The 26,240-nt window shown below is 45.5% G+C and overlaps 1 protein-coding gene across 4 annotated transcripts in view; it reads right to left on the bottom strand.

Moving 5' to 3' along the window:
• SSBP2 (single stranded DNA binding protein 2) overlaps positions 1-26,240 on the bottom strand; it is a 596,076-nt gene that overhangs the window by 175,020 nt on the left and 394,816 nt on the right. For all 4 annotated transcript variants that reach the window (XM_029574010.1, XM_029574027.1, XM_029574019.1 and 1 more), the window contains exon 5: positions 7,273-7,356. In XM_029574010.1, the coding sequence (XP_029429870.1) occupies positions 7,273-7,356 (84 nt within the window). The remainder of the gene's footprint in view (positions 1-7,272; positions 7,357-26,240) is intronic.

Here is a 26,240-nt window from a genome sequence, read left to right as displayed (position 1 = left end):
CTCCCAGCCCTACCTAAATCCCCCCAACCTTTATTTTATAAGTTGCGCCTGCCTCCGGGCAGGAGTAGGTTGCGCGTGCCGGCCTGCGATCCCGGACACAGAAGCAAATGGCCGCTGTGCCTGGAGGCTCCGGCCCTGCCCCTGCCCTGCCCCTTTTTTGATTCCCCGGGACTTACACGCGTCCCGGGACTTTACGCGTGCCGCCAGGTCTTTTGAAAATAGGCCCGGCGCGCGTAGGGCTTTGAAAATCTGCCCCATAGTAACATAGAAATGACAGCAGAAAAAGACTAAATGACCCATCCAGTCTGCTCAGCAAGTTTCTTATGGTAGTAATTGCCACTCCGTGCAGGTTACCCCCAAGCTTTATTTTAAGGGTAGTAATATTTACCAACAAACCAAGCAACTATCAAAATTACTACTAGCAACATTTTTATGGGGTGAGAAGCCTTCTTGGTAATTCAGACAATGCTGCTTGAACATGCTTTGCTTTTGGACTTGGCTGTAGAAGCTGACTTGCACTTTTTCCCTAATGTTTGCATATCAGTACCCTTGACAGTAAAAGTCGGGGCCCAGTGCTGGCTGTCATCTAAATCCAATTCCCCTTCCCCCCACCCCCACCGAAGCAGAGAGTGATGTTGCAGCTGCGTCAAAAGCATGAAAGCTTATTGGTTAAGGGTAATAATCCCCGTGCCTTCTGTTAAAGGCAGTAACTGCTGCTCCATGCAGTTACCCAGAATCACCCTTTTCTTCATTTCCAACCTCTAGCCTTTAGGGATCCACAGTGTTTATCCCAATCCCTTTTGAATTAATTTACTGTTTTCGCCATCATCACCTCTTCCAAAGGGCATTCCAGGCATCTACCACGCTCTCTATTTATTTATTTATTTATTTACTTTTTATATACCGGTGTTCGATTTTACATATCACATCGGTTTACATTTAAACAAAATTTGCAGAAATATGAAGAAATATTTCCTAAAGTAGGTTCTGAGATATCCCCTCTGGAGTTTCACTTATGACCCATAGTACTACTGTTTGCTTTCCAACGGATAAAGTTCGAATTTCGTGCATCTTCAAAACTCCTGACTTGAGAATAAATTGTAAGTTGACAGCCAGTGAGCTGAAGAAAATGTATTTTGTTTTGACCATCTTACAAATCCAAAAGGCCTCAGTCTTAATCATATTGAGTTGCAACTGATTCAATTCCATCCAATTCTCAATTTTGGCTACACAGTCTTTGTAATTTGAGACAGTCAGGTCCTAAAAACAGATATAGTTGTACATTATCTGCATAGAGAAAATGTTGATTATTATATTCTTCACTTACTGGCAGCAAATACAGGTTGAAAAGGAATTAACAGAACCTTGAGGAACTCTAGGTGAGCTACAGCATCACCAGGAAAGATTTGATTGAAAATTATCCATTCCCCAAGCTGTGTCCGGTTTGTTAAAAAAAAAAAAAAAAAAAGACTTTTCCAGTAATACCCAATAAATAGCTAATGAAGCAAAATTTGGTGGTTCAAAGAGTCAAATAATGATGTAAGATCCAACAAGATCAGAAGATTGTCATTGCTCCATCCCTCTCTCAGGCAAAGGTCATTGGCTAGGGCCAACAGAGTGGTCTCAGTATCGTGATCTTTTCTAAATCTGTACTGAGGGATCATAGCAGTACTTATATTCTGAATATCAATTAACTTTTTTGCTACTTTCTTTGATAAATTCTTTTTTCCAAATATGCGGGCCAATCCTGTATCGTGCGGTAGGAAGAGCTGCGTTAGTGCCTACGGCACCCGCGGTTACCGCCCGCACAGAGCAGCTCACCTACCGCGCGATCCTGAAGCCTAATTATATGTAAATGTAAGCCGCGTCCGAAAAGCCTTAGTCCCGCGCAACCCAGGATACTGGATAGAGCGCCTATACAGGATCCTGGGTGCGCGGGCCTAAGGCTTCACGCCACGCTGGTATCTGTCATTTCAAATGTCATTTGAAATGACAGATACCAGGAAGCAACGGCGGCGACAGCGCAGAAGCAACGGCGAAAGGACTTTTCAGTGTCCCCCCTCCTCTCGGAGCAGGGCGCGAAAAGCTGCCTTGCTCCGGGAGGAAGGGGGACACTGACAGCGACGAAGCTTTCCCCCAGCCCGGACACCGGCGAAGCCAGAAGACAGCGGCGGCGAAACGACTGTCAGTGTCCCCCCTCCTCTCGGAGCAGGGCGCGAAAAGCTGCCTTGCTCCGGGAGGAAGGGGGACACTGACAGCGACGAAGCTTTCCCCCAGCCCGGACACCGGCGAAGCCAGAAGACAGCGGCGGAGAAACGGCGAAACGACTGTCAGTGTCCCCCCTCCTCTCGGAGCAGGGCGCGAAAAGCCGCCTTGCTCCGGGAGGAGGGGGGACACTGACAGCGGCAAAACTTTCCCCCAGCCCGGACACCGGCAAAACTTACAATTTTGCAGCCATGAGCCACGAGCAGGAACGCGAAGATCTGGCTCCGATAGCTCCTCCCGACAAGATGGCCGCCTGCACGGGGAAAGAGTACAATTGGCCGCTCAAGACGTGATGTCGTGACGTCACGTCTTCAGCGGCCAATTGCACGCTTTCCCCGTGCAGGCGGCCATCTTGTCGGGAGGAGCTAAGGCAGGCCAGATCGTGTTCGTGCTCGTGGCTGCAAAAAAGTAAGTTTTTTGCCGGTGTCCGGGCTGGGGGAAAGTTTTGCCGCTGTCAGTGTCCCCCCTCCTCCCGGAGCAAGGCGGCTTTTCCGCCCTGCTCCGAGAGGAGGGGGGACACTGACAGTCGTTTCGCCGTTTCTCCATCGCTGCTTGTGCGCTGTCAGTGTCCCCCTCCTCCCGGAGCAAGGTGGCTTTTCGCGCCCTGCTCCGAGAGGAGGGGGGACACTGACAGTCGTTTCGCCGTTTCTCCGCCGCTATCTTCTGGCTTCGCCGGTGTCCGGGCTGGGGGAAAGCTTCGCCGCTGTCAGTGTCCCCCCTCCTCCCGGAGCAAGGCGGCTTTTCGCGCCCTGCTCCGGGAGGGGGGAGAAGAGACAAGCGGCGAAACAACTTACTTGCACGGGGGAAAGCGGTCTCCGTGGCAGCCCCAGTCCTCTCCCCTCCTCCCGAAGCCAAAAAAAAAAAAAAAGCTTTTTTTTTTTGGCTTCGGGAGCAGGGGAGAGGACTGGGGCTGCCACGGAGACCGGCACCCATGATCGCGGCCGGGGCAGGTGAGCGGGGGCTGGGGGAAAGCTTGCCACCTACCCTGACCCCTGCCTCTACCGCCTGGGTCAGGGTAGGCGGTAAGTTTGCAGGTTAAACGCGCGACAAAGCGGCAGGGAAAGGTAGCGTTAGTCGGGGCGCGGGTTACGGGATGCTAGGGGAATAGCTAATTCGCTCGTTTGCATGCAATATCGCGCTAATTCGCTCGTTTGCATGCAATATACATGCCGCGGGCGGAAGGGGTTACCCGGGGAATTTAGGACGCGGTAGGAGTAGGTTAAAGGGGATTCGGGATCGCAGGAAGGGCTAACGCGGCCGGAACGTGAGTTAAAAGCGGCTTAGGAGCAGGGTAAATGCAGCCGCACTTTACAGGATTGGCCCGATGGTAAGTTAGCTATTGGCCAATAGTTATTAGATTTCTCAGTGTCCCAGTCAATGTTCTTGAGTAGGGGGCCGAATTGATGCTGTTTTTGTTTCTATTTGCTTAAATGGGATTTTTGTTGGTGGGGAGAAATGGCCCAGTAATTTCTTCTTGCTCCTTTGGGCTTGTAGCTCATTTGGATCCAAAGCCAGGAACCAGTGGCTCATCTTCATTCATAACCACCCAGAATTTTTTCCTTATTTTATATCCCGCCTCAACTCACTTAGCCCAGTCATTACAGTGATAAGTTCATAAAATCATGCATGGTATATAACAAGTTAATAGGAAACGGTTATTTACCCATTCAAATAACACTAGGACTAGGGAACACTCCATGAAATTAAGAACTAACTAGCAGCAGAGTTAAAACACATTTAAATATTCTGTCAATCAAAAAACAATTAAGACGTGGAATTTCTTGTCAGAGGATTTTTTTCAGGCTAATAATATAGATGGATTTAAAATAGGTTTGGACAAGTTTATGCAGGACAGCTACATTAATTATTAGTGACATGGGGATCATCACCTCTTACTTCTGGCAGTAAGCAAGAGGGAAAGGATCTGCCGGGTACTAATTGATGAGAATGCTGGACTTGACAGACCCAGCAAGGTATTTCTTATCTTCTTAAAATGTTTGGCCAGGGGCCATACACCAGGGCTTCTTCTGAACCCTGCAATCATGAGCTCTAAATCTGGCAGACAAGTGTTACCACTGTGCGATGACTGGGACTTCCTCCATAGCCTCACCAGGGGCTGTGAGCACTGCCTATGCATCATTCTTAGCCCTGGTCAGTCCGGGAAGCAAACTGAATCCAGGTCTTATGCTTGGCAGTACACAGCCCTGTTGAGGTTTTAAGAGCATAAGAGCATAAGAAATTCCCATGCTGGGTCAGACCAAGGGTCCATCAAGCCCAGCATCCTGTTTCCAACAGAGGCCAAAACCAGGCCACAAGAACCTGGCAATTACCCAAACACCAAGAAGACCCCATGCTACTGATGCAATTAATAGCAGTGGCTATTCCCTAAGTAAACCTGATTTACTGATCTTATACCTGTTGCCTCCTTTATCTGTGCACCTATAAATATGAAGAATAGAGAGAAAAAAATAACTAAAGGTAGGGATGGTATCAATGATCCTAGAAAGTGCACAGGCATCTTTTTCCCAGTTTAAGAACTTTTAAATAATCTAAACATTTTTGCACACTCAAAATATACTCGATGGAGGAAACAGAGATATGATAGAAACATTCACATATCTGAACGGTATCAATAAAGAACAGGAAGGCAAAATTTTCTTTAGAAAAATAATTTCAAGGACAAGGGGTCATGATTTGACGTTGAAGGGAAGAAGATCAAGAGGAAACATGAGAAAATGCTTCTCTATTGAAAGAAATGGTAGATGGCTGGAATAACATCTGGATGTAGTAGAAAACAGTACTGTGACAGGTTTGGAGGAAAATGGTAGGAACAGAGTTGGGAAGCTGCAATACTGCCAATGGCTCATTCTTCATTCTCAAGACAAGGCATGACTTGGTGACATTTCAGGCCACCGGGTAGAAGCAGCAAGTCGATGCCAGCAGGTTGATGATTGCTGAATACCATCCAGCAAGGTGATCAGCAGAAAACAAGGGACAAAGGAAACATTACTTAGTGACATCACATGTCATGGGATTGCTGGGTTGGAACAAGCAGGCTACAACTCCCCACAAACCGATAAGATTAATGCTGGCAGGTTGGTGGAGGCCAGCATTTAGCAGTGGCCTGGGAGATCTAGGGGGCCAGACATTTTGGTAACAGCCTTGTTCATTCTGAAAGTTGTTTAGATTATTACGAAGCTTGGTGATAAGGCATGGGGGCAAGAGGAGCTTAGGTATTTGATTAAGGAGGGGAATTTAAATGCCTATCTACCCAGCAATAAAGAAGCTAACAAGAATTGTGTTGGAGAAGGAGTGATAGCCTACAAGCAGGACAGGTATTACTGCACCAGAATATCAATGATGCTGAAGTGGTCTTGAGCATTATTTGGAAAGATGGGCAAAAAAATCCAAAATCTTTTCCTGACAGTGTGGACCAGAAAAGCTGGGCAGATTGGATGTGACAATTGGTCCTTATCTGCTGGCATCTACCATGTTGCATTTTCAGGCTCTGATTCTCTTATATTTTCACTTCTGGAAAGAGTGAAGATCAGAGTAAATACTTCTTTACTGAGATACAAATGAAATGTCTCGACCACACTCCCCAGCTAATCACAAAAAGAATAAGTACATGCCTTCTACAGCCAGCAGGAATGTGCAGACCCCAAAACTTTGTTTTGGTTTGTTTTTCATTTTTTGATTGTTTTTATTTAGGTTTTCGTCCATGTAAAGCTTATTTCAGTTCAGTCTATTTGCAAAACCATAATAAACAAACCCCATCACAAAACAAAAGAGCCAAAACAGAGCCTCCCCAGTTCCCTCCAACCCCCTTTATGCCCCCTGAAAAATTTGTCAGGGCCAGGGACCTTCCTGTTCCCCACTTGTCCCTTCCACGGGGCTTCTTGATAGAGAAAAAGGTAGGAGTGATGTCAAAATGGCTCTGGTCTGAGGGCCAGCCAGCGCCATTTTGTTATACAGCCATACAGCAAAATGGCACTGAATGGCCCTGAGTCTGACACTATGGTGCTGGTCCTAGGGCTGGTTAGTGCCATTTTTAAAGGAATGTGGGCATCACTCTTACCCCTTTATTCAGGACCCCAATGGAAGAGGTAGTGGTGGCCGAGGAGGTCTTTGGCCCTGGCAGCTATATTGAGGGTCGGAGGGAGGTCAGAGGGGCCCATGGAGACCCTGGTTGGGCTTAGCCCAGCCAATGTAGGCCTGGGCCCTGTGTTACTGGCAGGAACCCTGGGAAGGAGCATTGGGAGATCGGGGATGACGTTTTATTTTTAATAAACTGAAAATATCAAAAAATGTTCTGGTATTTTCAGTCAAAGCCATGTTTGGTTTGGATGTGGAATTCATTTTAAACGAATGCACATCCCTAACAGCCAGTGAAACTTGTATAACTGACTACTGAAAAATCTTTTTTAGTTCAGAGGGAGAAGCAAGAGCAAGGAAGGGTAATGACCAGAAGTAGACTAGTGTAAGCAGTCTTTATCTACTGATGTCTACTATGTAGAAGCTGATGGCAAAACAGCAGGGTAAAACAAGTAAAACAATTTGGGTAGAAGTAAGGTGTCCATTAAAATAAACTGTGCTGTCTATAATATTACACTACAACAAGAATTTTATTTCACCAACATTCATTAGGAAGTACTGCATTAAAATAAAATTAAATGACACATGAAAATATCAATTTAAAAAAAACCCAGAAATACAACTCAGGAATACCTCAAATTAATATCTGGAACGCCTAATGAATCGGGCACCACACAAATATATAGGACGTTTCTCATTTAAGATTTCAGAAAGAAGCACCTTATACACTGCAGTGCACATTCTTTTCAAAAAAATCTATTTGTTTAAGTTCCTGGCACAGTTTACATTCCATCGGAGCTCACAGTCAGAATTCTTCACCATGCGGGGGGAACAAAAAAAAAAAGCTGTTCCCTGAGTTTTCCTACAAGAACAAAACATTCTGCCTTGCTTGGGTACTTGCTGTGAGTATACCTGAAAGAACCCTGGTGGGACAGGACCCATTCCATCTCCCGGGGGAATGTTTCCTAGCACTGGACTGGGAGCAGCTGCCGCACTCTGGAAGAAAAAGAAACAAGGTATTGTCATTAAACTGTGATCGAAACAGGTGAACTTCGCTGCATCAGCATGGAAATACACGTTCAACCTCCACCTCTCCACGCCATCCCCCCCCCCCCCCCCATCCCCTTGCCACACACACAGTTCTCCAGGGACGCCATATGTTAGGGGCACTCGTTTTAATGGCATGTGGCGAAAGAGAACCAAAACTTCTAAATGGAGATAATTTATATGTTTTACATCTTTCTATCTTTCTTTTATTCTGTTTGATGGTCCACTTTTTTTTCCTACTAACATAGCTCAACCCACATTCCATAAAAAACAACCTCATGTGTTACAGTCAAATCACAAACGCCAAACCCCTGAAACAATACACAATACAACAGGCCTGGATACTTGTACAACTATTCTCGGGAAGACTAACCAAACGCTTGATCAGAAAGCCAGGATTTGGCTTTTTTCCAGAAAGTCAAGTAACAAGACTCTGACCGAACCTCAAATAGGACGAATTCCAAAGAGTATAACAACTAAATGTGCACTGTCAAATGGAGATAAGTGAAGGGCCTACTAAGAGCACCTTCTGATAACTCCTTACATCTCCCACAGGCTGATAACAGTAAAGCAATTGGGCAAGGCATGCCAGGGCCACTCACTAGAGCAGGAGTTCTCAACCCAGTCCTTGAAACAAAACTAACCAGCCAGGTTTTCAGGATATCCATAATGAATATGCATGACGTAGATCTGCATGCATTGCCTCCACTGAATGCAAATCCATCTCATGCATATTCATTGTGGAAATCCTGAAAACCTGACTGGCTAGGTGGGTCCTGAGTACTGGGTTGAGAACCCCCTGCACTAGAGGCATTTGAATACAGTGTGGGAATTGCACTGCCTCCCTATCAAAGACAACGAACTCCGTATTTGACAGGGAGGCAGTGCAGCTCCCACAGAATAGGTGTCCCATGGTCCTGGGACTTAGCCCCCTACCAGTAAACATGCAGCTGTATTCTGCAAGAGCTGCAGATGTTTGATCCTGGCTTGGGGAAGACCCTGTTATAAAGGAACTACAGACGTCAAGTTAGTTGATATTAAGCAAATGTGCTACAGAGGCCAGATCACTCTTTGGTTGGCACAATGTTTGTGAAAACAGAAAGCGATTTTTATTTCTTTATCCCTAATGCCGTCATGATGATAGGATTTGCTGGAATATTTTATGTAATGCATAACAACTCAGGATTTTCCTTAGCACTGGTCTTACTCATAACTGCCCCCTCCTCAAACTCTACAGCCTCCAGAAAAAGGTCATTTTTTTGTAAGTAGAAAACAAAATACGTTTAGAAGACAATACCTTCCTATTCAAAAAGGGAATGCAATCTACAGTATTTGCTAAAGTCTACACAGAAAAGAGAATTTTTAAACCTGAATTTCAAACTGGTAATTGCTCAAATAAATGATCCTCTATGATCTCAGTTCTCCCACACTTGTAGGGTCATTTTCCAAAGTGTGATAGCCCATTACCGCACGCGATAACGCCCTAACGCACGCGATAATGGGCTTAGTGCGGCAGTAAAATTAAAATTAGGAGAAGGGGAGAAGTTTGGGAGGGGTTTAGGGAAATGGGGTGGTGGCACCGCTGCCGGTGATAATGTTTTGGACATTATCATCGGCAGTAGTGCGGGAAATAGCACCACCTTTTAGCGTGGCGAAATCGCACCCGCCGAGATGTGGCCGGCTGCACAGTAGAACCCTCCCGCCCCTTTTACCACGGCAGCTCATCATTCCCAGGAATGATGAATCTAGCCCTTGGTGTGTTGTGGTCAAACTGCAAATATCGATCAAAACATCTGTCTGTTCCTTTAATTTCCTTTACTGTGACATTTGAAAAAAACCCCCACAGTTACAAAGCCAATCAGGTGGCAGAGTGGCATGCTATTCTGTGGGAAATAGAGATTCCCATCTTGAATCTGGCTCCTATACCTTGGCCTGTTAATATTGTGCTCACAAACCGCTCTGGGAAAGGGCATTCCAACACTGGGTCTGCACTGATGCTTGTCGGCTACAGGCATGCACTTGAGACTTCCTTAGTCCTGTATTTTAGGTAGATTTTCAAACAGATTCTTGGTTTGTGTGCCTCTCGATCATTTGGCTTTGCATACACTTGACGAATTATAGGAAGGGCATTTGTCCATGGACCACGCATCAAGGCTCTATGGCATTATGGCATTTTAGCCTGTTGCTCACAGCCAACATTTAGGCCAAGGAGAGATCATAAATAGATACTGACCAGAGAACAATACTGTTGGAGTGAATCTAGCATTATTAGATTGCTGATTGGAAGTTACAGTGACTGCTATGGAGTTTCTCATTGATAACGACGGATGCGTTTTCAGCAAACCTCAGTTCTGCTACCAAAGCCATAGCAGCACCACAGGACTTTCACCAGTTTCCTTAAGACTTTTTCAGTCTATGAAGAACAGAAGCACTGGGAGAGATGTTACGCTGCAGTTTTCCCTGCTTGAGAACAACAGAAGATTGGAGTGGAAATGAATATTACTAAGGATTAGGGCTCGGACATGACCCATGACACCCTTCAGTTTGAAAAAAATGCTGCCCCAAGCAGTACTACCCCATAGATTCTGACTGCTGGAGGATCTCGAATATAAATCGGATGTACCTTTTTTAATACATGGAAGTGAAGGTTAATTTTCTTTAATTAAACAGACAGCGTTAGCTGAAAGTTGTTCTTTTTTCACAGTTTCTCCACTAGCAAGTGCAGCACACGTCAACACTTGTATCAGCTCATTAACAAGCAATACTGTTCAACCATGGTCTTTTAATGCTCCAAAGTCAAAGAAAACAGCAAAAACACTTCTACTGGAGCCACACAAATCTTGCTTTTGTTTTGAACATAAGATTTAGCTGTGTGAAAGTTTAGGTCTAGCTCAGAACTCATCCAGCAAAGGATGTCTGCTTTCTATACATCGAATACAGTGCTCTTCAATCAGCTACCTAATATTTTAGAAACATACAAGACGTACATGCATCCTTAAAAAATGAGTATGGAAAAGTATTACATCTAATGAGTTGATTTTTCACATCCATGTGTTAGAAAAATATATGGGTTACAAAAATAAAGCACTGCTCTTAAAATCATTTCATATATTCTTCACTAAACTAGCCAAAGAACTAAGCAAGGAAGACTGAAATATTCCCAAAACTTGAAAGCCAGATGAAGGTTATGGGGGGGAGTCAATATTTAACAGCCCATTGAGAAGGTCCAGACAACTGGGATAATGTACCTGGTTATCTCTATCCAGATAAAAGTGCTGCTAAATATCTGACTAAAGCTTCCCGGATACATTTTATGCAGGTAGTGTAGGAATCGTCCACACAAATGTATCCAGATAGCACTGAATATCACGTTAGCCTGCCCCGTAAAGAGCCCAAGCCAGCCCCTTTCTTACCTAGCTAACAGGTCGATCCAGTAAGGCTGCGGTAGAAACAGTGCGGTAGTGTCAGGTAGTGTCAGGCGCACCCTTCCTCCCCGCACGCACAGTTCTCTTCACTAACTCCCCGATACTCTCCTCTAATCGCATGCAAATGCATGCCGCGGCTTTAAAGCGGTAGGGAAGGGTTATGCCCGCGTAACCCATTTTACTGTATAGGCGCTTAATACAGCGCCTATACATTAACCTGGGTGCGCTGGTACCTGTCATTTCAAATGACATTTGAAATGACAGGCACCAGGAAGTGTAAAAATCAAAATTTTAAATACCTGTCGGAGGGCCGCGTGGGTCCAGGCGGCCGGCGGGATCCGGGGGGCCGGTGGTCGCGTGTTAAATCTAGGCCGCGGGCGGGTGGGCGCCTGTTCCAGGCAGCGGCGGCGGGGGGACACGCGTTAGTTCGAGACGGCCGGCGGGCAGCGGGTGGTCGCGTGTTAAATCTAGGCCGGGTCCGCACAGGCGCGCATTCATTCATCCAGGCGGAGGAGCCGGTGGCGAAAGCAGCCGGCTCCTCCGCCTGGATGAATGAATTCATTCACTGCTGGTGGGGGCTGCCTCTCCGGCAGCCCCCACCGGCAGTGAATGAATGCTCGCCCACCCGCCCGCGGCCTAGATTTAACACGCGACCACCCGGCTCCCGCCGCCGCCGGCCGCCTGGAACCACGCGGCCCTCCGACAGGTATTTAAAAATTTTTATTTTTTCTTCTGACAGGTTTTATGTGTCCCACATCATTACATTTTCTCGATCATCTCTGTATCGCTTTTTTTTTAAATTGTGTTTTGTTTTTGAGTATCTTAAGCGGTGTCGATGGATTTGTTACTAGACTCACAGTCCTAACTCCTACTAGGGGGAGGCGGTAAACTAAGACGATACGGCCGCGGCAAAACAGTGCGTTACTAATGAGAGAACCTGAGTGCCCGTTACGGTATCGGAGGGGAATAGCTAATTCCTTCATTATACAGCTAATTCGTTCATTTACATGCCGGGTGCGGGAAGGGTTACGCGTCTGTTTTAAGAAGCGCTACGGACGCGCAAAACTGGAGACTGTATCCCTGGTTTGCCTTACGCGTCCGAATTGTGCGCAGCGAGCTCGTTACAGACGAGAAATCTTCAACTGAACTTTACTGTATCGAGCTGTAAGTGTGTACGAGTGGTGATTTTTTTCCTGCCCAAATTTAGTCGAATAAATTGGAGAATTTTAAAAGGGTGAGATTTACCCATGCTTGAGCAAGTAAATCTTTTGAATATCAACTTCTGGCTGTTCAAATACAGAGAACCTCCCTCTCTGTGCTGGAAATGTCTCCTCTTATCATTTGAGTTCTTTACTCAGGCAATGAACCTCACAGATGTTATTCTCAGTGCCTTATGTTCCACAGAAAATACTGCATCAGGCCACCTATATTACCAAGAAATAAGTACGGTGAATGCCATTATAACAAATTTAAGATGAATGTAATTAGGAGCTTTATTTTGTTTACACTAGATTAGAAGTTCTCCTTTTGCCATGGAGATCCTCATAATTTTTTTAAAATCCTGCAGCTTCAACTGTCTGAAAGGCAAGGTGAGGTTACTTCAGGTGGCAGCAAGTGCCCCCCCTCCCAAAATAAAACAAAACAAACCCCCCCCCCCCACCGTGGTGATCGCCTCACTTTCCAAACAGCCAGGGTGACAGATTCACGCAGCAGCGCAGTTTGATGTCGTGCAGGTGGGGATCCCACACCCCAGTGGCAAGAAGAGAGAGACCCGCACGGCGGCACAATTTAACGGACATGCCTGCAGGATTTCCACCCCACGCTGGCAGGAGGGAGACCCTGAGCAATGATGGTGATTGCCAGTAAGAGTAAGAAGAAGGCCAAGAAGGAGAGAAGTGAAGGGGACAAGGGATGAGTGTGTGAGAGGGAAGGAATGGATAGGGGAAGACTGGTGTGGATGAGCGAGAGGGAAGGAAGGGGGAAGGGGGTGTAGGTGACAGAGGAGGACAGTGGGGTCTGACTGAGGAGAGGAAGGGAAAGGAAAGAAAGGGAAGAGAACGAAAGGGGAGGATGTGATGAAAAAAAACCTGGATGGATTTGCTGGAATGGTGAGTAAATTATAATAATTGCATGGTCTGAATATTTTTAACATCAGTCATTTGTGTCTTTTAAGCCCTTGGATTGACAGGCAGTCTCACTGAGCGACACAAATAAATCAAATGATGCACATTTAACAGCTGTCACCGTAAGAACACGAAGTGGCTCAATCCTCCCTCAAGGTGCAGTAAGTATTTGAGCACCCAGCTTTATACTGCCTAAGGAGCTTCTGGGGGAAAACCGCAACACAACAGCTCAATTCTTTACTGCTTATTTACTGTATGATGTCATGGGCCCTAAAGTGACTGACTGGATGACCGGGAGGAGACAAAGGGTTATGGGAAATGGAGTTCACTCCAAGGAAAGGGGGATTACCAGTGGCACGCCATAGGGATCAGTCTGGTTCAACATGAGGTCATGGGATAAAAATGGAAGGGGGTTGACTCAGAAGTAAGCTAAAGAAATATTTCTTAGATTTATTTACTTTATTTATTTAAAAGATTTATAGACTGCATAATCCCATATTCTAAGCAGTTTCCAGGTTAAAACATAACACAGAAATACATTTCAAAACAAATAAAACAAAGATATGGAATATAAATAAGAACAAACGTATCAAGATACTAGGTAATCTGTATCAAGATTCAGCTCAAAATTGATCAGGGTAAATTGAAAGCTTGCTTAAATAGGTGTATTTTTTAGTTGTTTTCTGAAGGTTTTCCTGCAGCTTTGCTTACTCCGTTTCCATCTGCTGGGAGGGGAGCATAACCCATTAGTCCTGAGTCGATCTGGCTACATACTAGGAAAGGTGAATTTTGAGCAAGGAGTTGATACAATAAGGAGAGTCGACACTTAAACATTATTAAACATGATTAAAATTTTGTATTGTATCTGAATTCCAAGGGTAACCAGAGTAATACATATAATAGCGAGGTAATGCGATTACATTTAGTGGAGCCAGTCAATATTCTAATAGCAGAGTTCTGAATTAATTGAAGCAGTTTCAGAATATACTGGGGTAGAACTAAGTATAGGGAATTTTCAAAAGTGTTTGAAAATCAGAGCGGTCCAGGTAGGGCTTTAATCTACGTAACATGCCAAGCTTCTAAAAAGAGCTTTCTACTAATGACTTGGTGTGTACTTTAAATGAAAGGTTTGATTATAACATGACTCTGAGGTTTTTACTTGTTGGACAATGGGAATGTCGTGACCCTGGAAGGAAAAATTAATTGGAAAAGAGTTTACTTTAATTTTACGTAGATACAGGATCTCGGTTTTCTCAAGATTCAATGATAGTCGATTGCAAGATAGCATTTTATAACTGTGAGATAAATGTCAAGAATACCTAAGGGAACAGGTTATAAAGAACTGAATATCATCAGCATATAAATAATAGTGAAGTTCTAGTCCAGCGAGGAGTTTACATAAGAGTCTAGGTAGTTGTTAAATAGAAGGTTTACTGGTTTGATAATTTGAAGTTTACTGATTCGATAGACCCCTCTCCCTTAAAAAAGCAAAACCATAATTATATATTAAAATAACAAAAGGAATGCAGCATAAAATACTATCACATAACAAAATAAGTAATAAGACAGTACATGTCAAAGTCAATAACATAAATTAATTAGTCTAAACAACAATTAACGGTTAACATTAAAAGCAGAAGTGCCAAATAAGAGAGGAAATCTAGGGAGAGAGCGTGAGTGTTTCCCTGTAAGGCTCCTTTACTATCAGGAGCCTCTTCGCCAACTGTCATTGTCGGCCAGGAGAGGGAGTTCTCCCTCGTGATGTCATCTCCCTGGCACATAAAAAGAGGCACGCAATAATGCGCCGCCACAGGTGTGCCGAAGCTGCTCGCCAAAAGGGTGGGCCCCTTATCATGTTTTTGGCAGCTTAACACTCACATAAGTTTGATTGATTTCTTCTAATAATGGGAAAGAAAAGGAAAGGTTCTGCTAGGATCTTCCCCTTGGCACCTCCTCAACCTCTCCTCACATCTCAGCCCACTTTGGAAGCTTTTCAATTTACTAGCCAGTTAACTTCGAGTGTGAACTTGGACCGGATGGATCTGTTCCTTTGGCGGGGTTGACCTCCCTTAGTCCCGATGGAACCTAACCCACCAAGGATTAGAAACCTTAACCAGATGGGTTTGCTGGACACTGGGGCAGTCCATGATGACTTGGTCTCTAGTATCCAAAGAGGGGTATCCCTTCAAGGTTTACCAGGCTCCTCTACTCCTTCTAGTCATCTTGATATGCCAGCCCCAATAACGCAGGATGACATGTAGGTGGCTATCACCAAGTTGGAAACTACATTATCATCTAGTATAGACTCTTTGCTGAACTCTGTTGGAAATATGTCTGTTACTATTAATGATCATTCTCTTAAATTACAAGATCATACAGATAAAATGGAGTGTTTAGAGAATAAGGGGTAGATTGTAAAAGGTTGCGAGTGCTACCCAGCAAGCGCACATATACACCTGATTTTATAATGTTCGCGTGCAGGCACGCACAAGTTATAAAATCCAGGGTCGGCACACGCAAGGGGGTGCACAATTGTGCACCTTGCATGCGCCAAGCCGTGCTGCCTTCCCCCGTAACCTGACCTTCCCACCCCTTCCCCTAACCTTTCCTCCCCCTAGCCCTACTCTAACACCACCCAAAATTTTTATTTTACCTTTTGCGCCTGCCTCCGGCAAATGATCCTCCGGATTTACACACATAACCTTTTTAAAATCCGGCCCTAAGATTTCTGCTATTTCAGAGCAGTGTAATAATATAATGAGTGATAATTTAATTTTGCTTAGAAAATTGGAAAATTTAGAAAATTTTGCTAGAAGATATAATTTACGATTGTTGAATTTTCCTAGATGTTCCATTGTATCTCCTGTCAAAATGCTAGGGAGATTCTTTCAGGCCTTTCCAAAGAATCTTTTCCTACTATTGTTAAAGCTTATTACTTATTTTCTTCTGTTAAGGTAATGGGAAGGAACCCAGAAGGATGAATTTTTTGATCTAACCAGATTTTTAAAAAATTTAGATTGTGTTATTTCAGAGAGAGTCACTCTTTTAGTGGGATTTCTAAAAGAATCTGATAAACAATTCATAACAAAACTTTTTTTAATTCAAAGAAAAGTATGTTTTTTGGTCACAAGGTTTCAGTTTTTTGTGATGTTACTCAAGACACTCAATTGCGCCGTAAGGCATTTCTAGCTAGAAAACAAAAAATTCTGGATTTAGGGGGGTTATTTCAATTGAAATTTCCTTATAGAAGTGTCCTTAAATATCATGGTAATAGGTATATATTTCATGATGTAGCTCAGCTTGATAATTTTCTAAGTAACAAGCAGGCTTCCAATATTAGCTGTAGTAATTGTTGCGCGCACCGTCTGCGCCCGGCCCGCGCACGGTCCTGCTCACCTCGCTAGCTCCTCTGCGGGTCACGGGTCGGCCTCCCCAGCAGCAGCCGCGAGCTCCTCCAGGCCTTGGCATCCCGCGGCGGCGGTCGCCGGGCCTTCCACTGAGCACCAGGCCTCACGCTGGAGTTCAGCGTCCTCAGTGGCATTGGCTATGCCCCTACATGCACGTGCGCAGACCGCCCGGCCTCTTGTATGGCCAGGGGTGTGTCCTAGCTCTGTGGCGCACCCTGATTGAATGTATGATATAAGGAAGTCCCTGCCTGCACTTCCTTGCCTTGGCAATCGGATCGGCACTGTAAGTGTACTAGTTTGCCTCCACGTTCACAGTCTTGTTCCAGTCTTGTTTCAGCGTCCTACTGTTCCAGCTTTGTCCAGCGTCCTTCTGTTCCAGCATCAGTCCATCCTGTCTCCCCAGGTAGTACTCTCGGACTGTCTCTCTGGTACTGACTTCGGCCTCTTCCTTGACCATTCTGTTTGCTGCCTGGATCCTGACCTCTGCCTGCCCTGTGACCTTGTCTGACCTCTGGAACCTGACCCCTGCTTCGTTGACTACTCCTCGGACTGATCCTCGGATTCTGACCCTGGCTGCCATTGACCATGCCTCCTGATTCTGGCTTTGTCCCTTGCCTTGTCATCGCCTACGCTGTACTGGCCCTTCCTTGCTTCTCCAGACCTACAGCCTAGTGACCGACTGTGCTCCCTTGCTGCTCATGGGCACGCCTCTCTACTACCTCTCCGGGAGACCCTGCGAGGCCCACCTAAGTCCAAGCGGCCCGGGTCCCTACAGGCTCCACCTGGGGGGACCACGTGCTTCCAGTGGTGAAGCTCATCCTAGCCTCTGTCTCCTCCTGTGCTCCGCCCCCCTGGAGACAGGTGCTTCCTGGTCCCTACCAGGGAGCCGTTCTCCACTGTTCCAGGACAAGGGTCCACCTCCAAGCACAACAGTAATAGCCATATAACAACTTAGGTCCTTAATAATAATAGTAAGGCTAATTGTGGTTTGATTATTTCTGCTGATTTGTCTTTCCGAATTGTGGTTTAAATTGGATCCATTTGTGTTAATATATTTGTTAGCTTTTTTCCTTTTTGTTTTTTTTAATTATATATTTGTGATTAGAGGATCCTTTTTGTGTAACCAAGGTTGATACTTGGATGATATTATTAAAATTAATAAAGAAATAATTATTAAAAAAAAAAGAGAGGAAATCTAGCAAATAGCAAGATGCTCTATTTCCCACAGACTTGATTATAAAGTCCAGCTTTAATTCCCTTCCTAAACTTTGGATAATTACTTTCACGCCTAAGATAAGTTGGGAAGAAATTCTATAATAAGGGTGCCAGTTAACTGAACCATGAGCTGTGAGCAGTTTCTATTCTTTATACAAAGGGTGGCAGATGCATGGAACAGCTTCCCAGTTAAAGTGGTAGATACCAGGGCAGTACGAAAATTCAAAAAAGCATAGGACAAGCACAAAGGATTTCTGAAGGAGAGGAAAGGATTATAAAGCTGAGCAGGTGGTGTGGATAGGCAGAATGGATGGGCCTTCATCTTCTATGATTCTGTGTTTAAACACAGTATGATCAAGTATGATGAAGACAGTATGATCAAGACAGTATGATCAAGACAGTATGATCAAGGATACTTCTTGAGCAGGCATAATGGCTTTATTCAATTTCCAGGACAAGTCTTTTGCTCCTTAGGATAGGGAGAAGAAGAGAAAAAAAACATGTATTTTTGCTAACATAGGATCATGGTGTCATAGCCCAACACAGTCCAAAGGAGAAGGAAGAAACTGTCAAACCAATAACATGCTTGTCACTGGAAGTTGTCTGCCTGTTGTTGGTTGGTGAGGAGCGCATTCGTGCATCTAAGCACATGCATACCTGTTCAGCTATGAACCAATTACATCCAAAAAGAGAAAGAGAGTCCTGGTTTTGGGCCCTTCCCAACCGACTCAATTCACTTCAAATTTGCCTTCCAACTTTCCCACTTCCCTATCCCATTCTCTGTCGCTGGTCTGGGTTTTTTCAGGGTTAGGAGCAATTCCCACTGCTCTGACAATTCAAAATGGCCGCTGGTCTATCCAAGGTTGGCACCATTAATTTTTTACTGCCAGAGCAGTGGGGCAAGAATGACTGGGGATCACTCCTGCCCTCGAAACACCTGGACCAGTGACAGGGTGAGGGATGTGGTGGAAGGAAGTTAAGGGGAGTTCTGTGGGCAGGTGAGGTGAGCTTGAAGTGGGTTAGATGATCAAGGGGTTAAAGGGCACTTAGGGAAGATAAGGCCATCGTGGAAAGACTAAACAAATTCTTTGTTTCGGTGTTTACTGAAAAGGATATTAGGGAGATGCCCGATCCGGAGACAGTTTTTAAGGGTGACGATTCAAATGAACTGAACCAAATCCTGGTGAACCTGGAAAATATAGTAGGCCAGATTGACAAACTTAATGGTATACAAACTGAATGGTATATATCCCAGGGTTCTGAAAGAACTCAAAATTGAAATTTCAGACCTAATTCAATTCATTTGTAATCTATCATTAAAATCATCTGTTGTACCTGAAGACTGGAAGGTGATCAATGTAACCCCAATATTTAAAAGGGGCTCCTATGGATAATCTAGGAAACTATAGATCGGTGAGCCTGACTTCAGTGCTGGGAAAAATTGTGGAAACTGTTATAAAGAATAAAATCACAAAACATTTAGATAGACATGGTTTAATGGGACACAGCCAGCATGGATTTACCCAAGGGAAGCCTTGCCTCACAAAGCTACATTTTTTGAAGGGGTGAATAAACATGTGGACAAAGGTGAACCAGTAGATGTGGTGTATTAGGATTTTCAGAAGACGTTCGACAAAGTCCCTTATGAGAGGCTTCTAAGAAAACTAAAAAGTCAGGGATAGGAGGTGATATCCTTTCATGGATTGCAAATTGGTTATAAAGACAGGAAACAGACTAGGATTAAATAGTCTTTTTTCACAGTGGAAAAAGGTAAACAATGAAGTGCCTCAGGGATGTGCACTTGGACCAGTGCTTTTTAATATATTTCTAAATCATCTGGAAAGGGGTACAACGAGTGAGGTAATCAAATTTCCAGATGACACAAAATTTTGCAGAGTAATTAAACAGATTGTGATAAATTGCAGGAGGACCTTGTGAGACTGGAAGATTGGGCTACCAAATGGCAGATGAAATTTATTGTGGACAAATGCAAGGTGTTGCATATAGGGAAAAATAACCCTTGCTGTAGTTTCAAAATGTTAGGTTCCATCTTAGGAGTTACCACCCAGGAAAGAGATTTAGGTATCATAGTGGATAATACATTGAAATCATTGGCTCAGTGTGCTGTGGCGGTCAAAAAAGCAAATAGAATGTTAGGAATTATTAGGAAGGGAATAGTGAATAAAATGGTGAATGTCATAATGCCTCTGTATCGCTCCATAGTGAGACCCCACCTTGAATACTATGTGCAGTTCTGGTCGCCACATCTCAAAAAAGATATAGTTGCACTGGAAAAAATGCAGAGAAGGACGACAAAAATGATAAGGGGCATGGAACAGCTTCCCTATGAGGAAAGGCTAAAGAGGTTAGGGCTGTTCAGCTTGGAGAAGAGACGGATGAGGGGGGATATGATAGAAGTCTTCAAAATCATGCAAGGACCTGAACAGATTAATATAAATTGGTTATTTACTCTCTCAGATAATAGGACTAGGGAGCACTCCATGAGGTTAGCAAGGAGCTCATTTAAAACATATCTGAGAAAATTCTTTTTCACTCAACACATAGTTACGCTCTGGAATTCATTGCCAGAGGATGTGGTTACGGAAGTTGGTGTAAGCAGGTTTTAAAAAGGTTTGGATAAGTTCCTAGAGGTGAAGTCCATAAACTGTTATTAATCAATAAGGAATAGTAGCTTGAGATCTATTTAATGTTTGGGTACTTGCCAGGAACTTGTGATTTGGATTGGCCACCGATGGACATAAGATGCTGGGCTTGATGAACCTTTTTTCTGACTCAGTATGGCATATCTTATATTCTTAAGGGTTAAGTTGGTGGGGGATGGGTCCAGAAGCAGGACTCTCTTTTTTTTTTTGTTTAAGAAATTGGGGATTAGTGGCAATGTTCCCTCCAAGGAGTGACTAGGTGTGTACAAATTGTTTTTCTGTGAGCAACAATTTTTTTAATCCAACAAATTTGAGCACCAGTATTAGCATTGCATTTCTCTATATAGCACAAAGAAATATTTATGTGAGCGACCATGTAGAACCTGTGAGCAATGTTCCAAAATTTATGAGAAACTGCTCACATGCTCAGCTTAGAGGGAACTATGATTAATGGCTGGGGTTAAGCTGCGGAAGGGGGAGGGGCAAACAGTGTTGGGGGTCAGGCTGGCAAAGTGGGGACGCAGACAGTGCTGACAGCAAGTTGGGGAAGGAGGGACCCAGACTGTGCTGGAATCAAGCTGGGCCGGCAGGTGCCAGACTGTGTTGGGGGTCGAACTGGGGGGGGACAGCCCCATCCCAGACCCCTGGTAGGATCAAGCTGGGAAAGGAGGGGAGCAGAGTGTGCTGGAGTCAAGTTGGGGAAGGAGGGTGCAGTCTATCCTGGGGATGGAGAGGTGCAGACTGTGCTGGGGTCGAGCTGGGAAACAGGGTGTTAACTGTGTTGAGGTTGAGCTGAGAAGGGGGGGAGCTGTACTGAGGTGAGATGTGGAGTGGGGGCAGACAGTGCTGAGATTGAGCTAGGAAAGAAGGGAGGCAGACTGTCTGGGTGTCGGACTGGTGAGCAGGGTCACATTGTGTGGGGACTGGGCCAGGGAGGGGAGGTCACAGTGTGCCTGGGTGGAGCTGGGGAGGCTGGATCATAGTGTTGGGCTGAGGAAGTGGGGCAGAGTGTGCTGGGGCTGGGTCGGTGAGGGGGCAGGGAGTGCTGGAATTGGGACAGTAAGGGGGACCAGAGTGTGCCTGGGTCAGGATGGGGTGGACTGGGGCAGAGTGTGCTGGGGCTGGCCCCGTGGATGGTGAGGGGGAAATGGAGTTCTCAGATGGGGCTGGGAGAGGGATTAGAGTGTGCTGGGGCTGGGTCACTGATGGGCACAGGGAGGGCTGGGGTGAGCTTGGGGAAGGGGAACAGAATGTGCTGGGGAGGGGGATCAGAGAGTGCTGGGAGTCCAGAGAAGGGAAAGAAATGCTGCGGTAGGGCAGAGGAGGTTAGAAGGTAGTACTGGTTTTAGACTGCACAGAAGGACAGTGAATAGGGGCCTCCAGGGAATTTCAATAAGCATCAGCTAATAAAACCATCATAAATTTTCAAATAGTGGTAATTTTCTTTAAAAAAAAAAAAAAAAAGTATGGGGCTGGGACCCGTGATGGCCTCCATCTTCCACTTTTTCCCAATGGGGAAAAGAAATCAATTTAAAAAAAAGGTCCATGTTGGCAACAAAAACTTCCAGGTCAGTGACTTGGCAGAAAATCACCTCTGCTTCTATACCACAACAATCCATCCTTTGATAATCCCTTTGTAGAAATCCGTTGTTGGGTTTTTTGTTTTTTTTTTGCTTTGTTTTTTAGAACTGGGTAAGTGGCCTAAATGATAAAGTAAGAAAACTGATACAGCAAAAACACAAGCCAGAACCGATAAAGTATCTATAGCTAATAATAGTCTATCCAGAAACAGTACCAAGGAAAATATATAATAAGCTTCATTAAAAAATAGAAGGGTATAACCTCAAGTGTGATATGTATAAGTATGTGTGCCTTCAGCATATTCTGCTCCAGGGATAATAAATGTTTCATAGTAAGATGATTTCTTTGCTGCATGACAGAATTCATCAATGAAAATACCAACTTGTTTAAAATACTGTTAAAATTTCACTGCAAGTAGAATTACAACTTCTCTTACTCCTTCCCTATCAAAACACAAATAAAACTAGTAACTGGGTCAACCGTGACCTTCCTGTTACTTACGCCTTTTCCACAAACTTGTACTATGACATTTATTTTATTTTATTTTTTTTATTTTTGTTTTTTTATATACCGATCTTCTTGCATTGGATGCAAGTCAAACCGGTTTACAGTGAAACAATTCAACTTGCCTAAGAGCATTATATGGAACAAAGAACATGGAACAAATAAGAGTGCTTGTGAGCATTCCATAAAAAATATCGAACAGATGCATTCTGGATTGGATAATATATTGGCTGCAGCCTTGTTATTAGGTACCTGACAACAGAATCTCATTCTGGGTGCTCCAGTCCAATTACAGCCTAACTCACCACCCCCTCTTCAAAGAAGGCGCCCAGATGACTGCTGCAAAGCAGCTTTCAAAGGCTCACCTCAGATCAGCAGGGCAGGCTTATTGATCAGGGGCGGCTCAAGGCAATCTGCTGCCAGAGGCGAGAGATGAAATGGTGCCCACTCCCCATTGTGCAGCGCAGGTGACATCACCAAGAGGGCTGGGGGATGGGGGGGGGGGTCCCACTTGGAGTTTGGCCCTTTTGGTGATTTGTAATTCCTGGGAAAGGGCAGGGGTCAGGATTCCCAAAGGCATGGCAAATATATTATCACTGATACTCTTTCTAGGAAGCTGGCAATCCCCGTCACACTCCTGGGAACCCTATTCTATTTACTTATTTGATATATATTCCGCCTTTCAGACACTTCAAAGTGGATTACATTCAGGTACTGTAGATATGTCCATATCTCTCATAATCTAAGCTTGCACCTGAAGGTGAAGTGACTTGCCCAAGGTCACAAGGAGGAGCAGTGGGATCTGAATCCTGGCTTCCCTGGTTCACAGCCCACTGCTCTAATCACTTTATTCCCTATTGCCTGCCTCCCACCTTTCCCCAGCATCTACCTCCTGGGGATGTGGGGGGCCAGTGAATGGTGGGAGTCTGTGGGTGTGGCACTCTCTTAGGGACTGGTGCAAGGATGTTACATGCCCAAGAACGTTATAGCCTTTCAGTTCCTCTTCCCTGTCCACACATTTAAAAATTATGCTTTTTTTTCCATTTTAAAATGTATTAACCACTTTACCCAACCTAAAAAGGGCGAGATTACATGGAAAATAGACATTCAAAGTACATTCTTCTGAAATAAAAATGCTACTTATAACAACTTCTATTACGAGAGTGGATCCTTGAGCCGGCGGAATAGGGAACCAATGGGGAGGAGCCCCAGAGGGCCCTTCCGACGGCAGGCGAGGCTATAGGAAACCTGAGACCCCTCGGGACCTTCACCACTACAAGCCCTCATTCCCCGCAGGTTGAGCCCTTGGGTGCTGGGGCCAGCTGGACTTACATGGGGTCTCAGGCTGGAGGTGAGCTTGAGTCTGCAGGCAAGGAGGGAGGCGGAGGGCGTGCCTCGTAGTCAGCAGGCAAGGGTCTTGGCAGGCAGCGTATCTCGTAGTCAGGCAGGCAAGGGTCTTGGCTCGGAGAAGCGGAAGTCAGGAAACAGGTATCAGACAACGGCGGCGGATCCAAACAGGAACTGAAGCCAGGAGTAGCCAAGGCAAGGCCTGAGAAGCAGGCCCTGCCTTAAATACCTGCAGGTTTGGTAGGAGGAGTCAGGGCCTCTCCCACGGTGACCCCTGAAAAGGGGTCAGGCGGCGTGCACGCGCGCCTGGGAAGCCAGAGTTCAGGAGGAAGGCCAGAGCAGGAGTTGCCGGCATGCCGTTCTGCAAAGAGGTCCGGAGGGACGATGTGGTTTGGATGTGATCCTGGAGGTGCTGAGTAGCTTGTTGCCACTGCAACCTTAAGGTCCACTGGGCTTTTTGCATGTGTAGACATGCCAAGGGAGTGTTGTGTACTGTAGTGGTCATGTAGCCCAAAAGCCTCAACATGTGCCACACTGATGCTTGCTGGCTCTGTTGAGTTCCTGCCACATTGGTCATCAAGTTGATGGCCCATTGCTGGCGCCTGAAGGCCTTGGCCTGAGCCGTTCTAGCAGGGCTTCAATAAAGTTCAATTGTGGTGTCGGGTTGAGATGGGAATTGGGGTACTTGACAATGAATCCTAGTAACTCTAGCATTGGTTCCTCGGCCCCCACCCGAGAGGTGCTCTTGACCAGCATTTCATGAAGAAACGTGGGGCTGACATGAGCAGAATATGGCACTGGAAGTGCTGGTTTCTCATCACGAATCAGAGATGGTTCCGGTGACTTGGGAAGATCTCAATGTGAGTGTAGGCACCTTTTAGATTGAGGGAGCATAGCCAGTCCCCTTTTGAACTTTTCTCTTTGATGAACTTGTTCAATGCCGTTAGGTCTAGGATGGGATGCATCCTCCTGTTTTCTTTGGAATCAGGAAGTACTGGGAGTAAAATCACCCTCTTTGCCCTGGTGGGACGGGCTCAACCGTCCTGGCCATTAAGAAGGAGGAAAGCTCCATTACTAGAACCTCCTGATGTGCTAATGGACTTTGGGGAGGGGGGACAATTTGGCAGGGTTCTCAGTAGGTTTCATTTGTACTCCTCGCGAATAAAGGAAGGAACTCACTGGTCCGATGTTACACTCGCAAAAAATCCCCTGACCGGCAGGTCCATTGTTCCAGGTACAGGCGACTTGGCTATGATTTCTACAATCCAGTCAAAACCCCCATCCTGGGAGTTAACTTAGGCGTCAGCTGGGGCTTTGGGGCCCTCGTTACCTGAGACGGCTATGAGGGGGCCTGGTGATGTTGATGGGAGCTAGGGGGCAGAGGACAGTACCTCTTCTGGTGGACGAAGGACTTCCCATGTCCAAACCTCAATGGCCTCCTGGCTGAGAAGGAAGTGTCCTGAGTGCCAATGGAGAACTGTTGGAGTGTTGCATGGTGGTCCTGGATCTGGGCCACAATATCCTTCACCTTACCTCTGAAGAGATTCTCTCCTATAGATGGCTTGTCAATGAGTTGCTCCTGTACCTCTGGTCAGAGATCTGAGGGCCACAGCCATGTGAGTCTGCAGGCACCGATTCCCACTGCAGAGTTCTCAATGCCATTTTGAAAACATTGTAGGTTGAATGGACCCCATGCTTTCCACACTCCAGACCCTTATGCACCAGCAACTTTAAGGTGTCTTGCTGCTGCTGAGGCAGTTGCCTGGCAACCTCTTGCACCTGCTTTAGGATGTCGCGCATCTACTGGCTCATGTAGAACTGGTAGGCGGCTATGCAGGCAATGAGCATAGTGCCCTGGAACACCTTCCCCCTCAAGAGCATCTATTGCCCTCTGATCGTTCCCTGGGGGTGCCAAAGAATGGGTCCGAGAGCACTTGGCCTTCTTAAGAGCAGATTCAATGACCATACATTGGTGGGGCAGCTGACAGGTCGAATCCAAGGCCTTTTGGATGAGATAAATCACATCTTCCTTCCTGTTAACAGAAGGCACTGTGAGGGGGTATTCACACATCCTCATCAGTAATTCCACAAGGATCTTGTGCATTGGGTCTGCCACATTCTACTTGGGAGGCTCCGTATACTGGAGGATATCTAGAATTTTGTACCTGGTATTCTCTTCACTCTGCAACTGAAATATGGTGGCCTCCGCCATCACCCAAACAAAATCTGTGAAGGAGAGGTCCTCCAGTGGAGACTTCCTTCAATCGTCTGGAGGAGATGGTTTTGAGGGAAGACCATATAGAGCGCAGTCAGAAACATTGGAGGAATCATACCCCCAGGGATCATAGGGGCCCATGTCTCTACTGTCATCGACTGATGAAAAGGCTGTAGGTGCTTGTCCCCCAGTTCAACCAGATGTTTTGGTCTGGACTTTGGTGATTTCCCTGATACCAGGAGAGCTTCCTCCTCCAAGGAACCAAGGAAAAGCACTGGATTGGCTGGAAATGGCACCGGTGCCCTGCAGGGCGTTGATGCAGCCCCGGAACTGAGACTGGGGACAGGGTCGGT

The sequence above is a fragment of the Rhinatrema bivittatum genome, chromosome 1 (genome assembly GCF_901001135.1).
Source record: "Rhinatrema bivittatum chromosome 1, aRhiBiv1.1, whole genome shotgun sequence".
NCBI lineage: Eukaryota > Metazoa > Chordata > Amphibia > Gymnophiona > Rhinatrematidae > Rhinatrema > Rhinatrema bivittatum.
The sequence above is the reverse complement of the archived record's forward strand: the minus strand, read 5'-3'. Positions and strand labels throughout refer to the sequence as shown.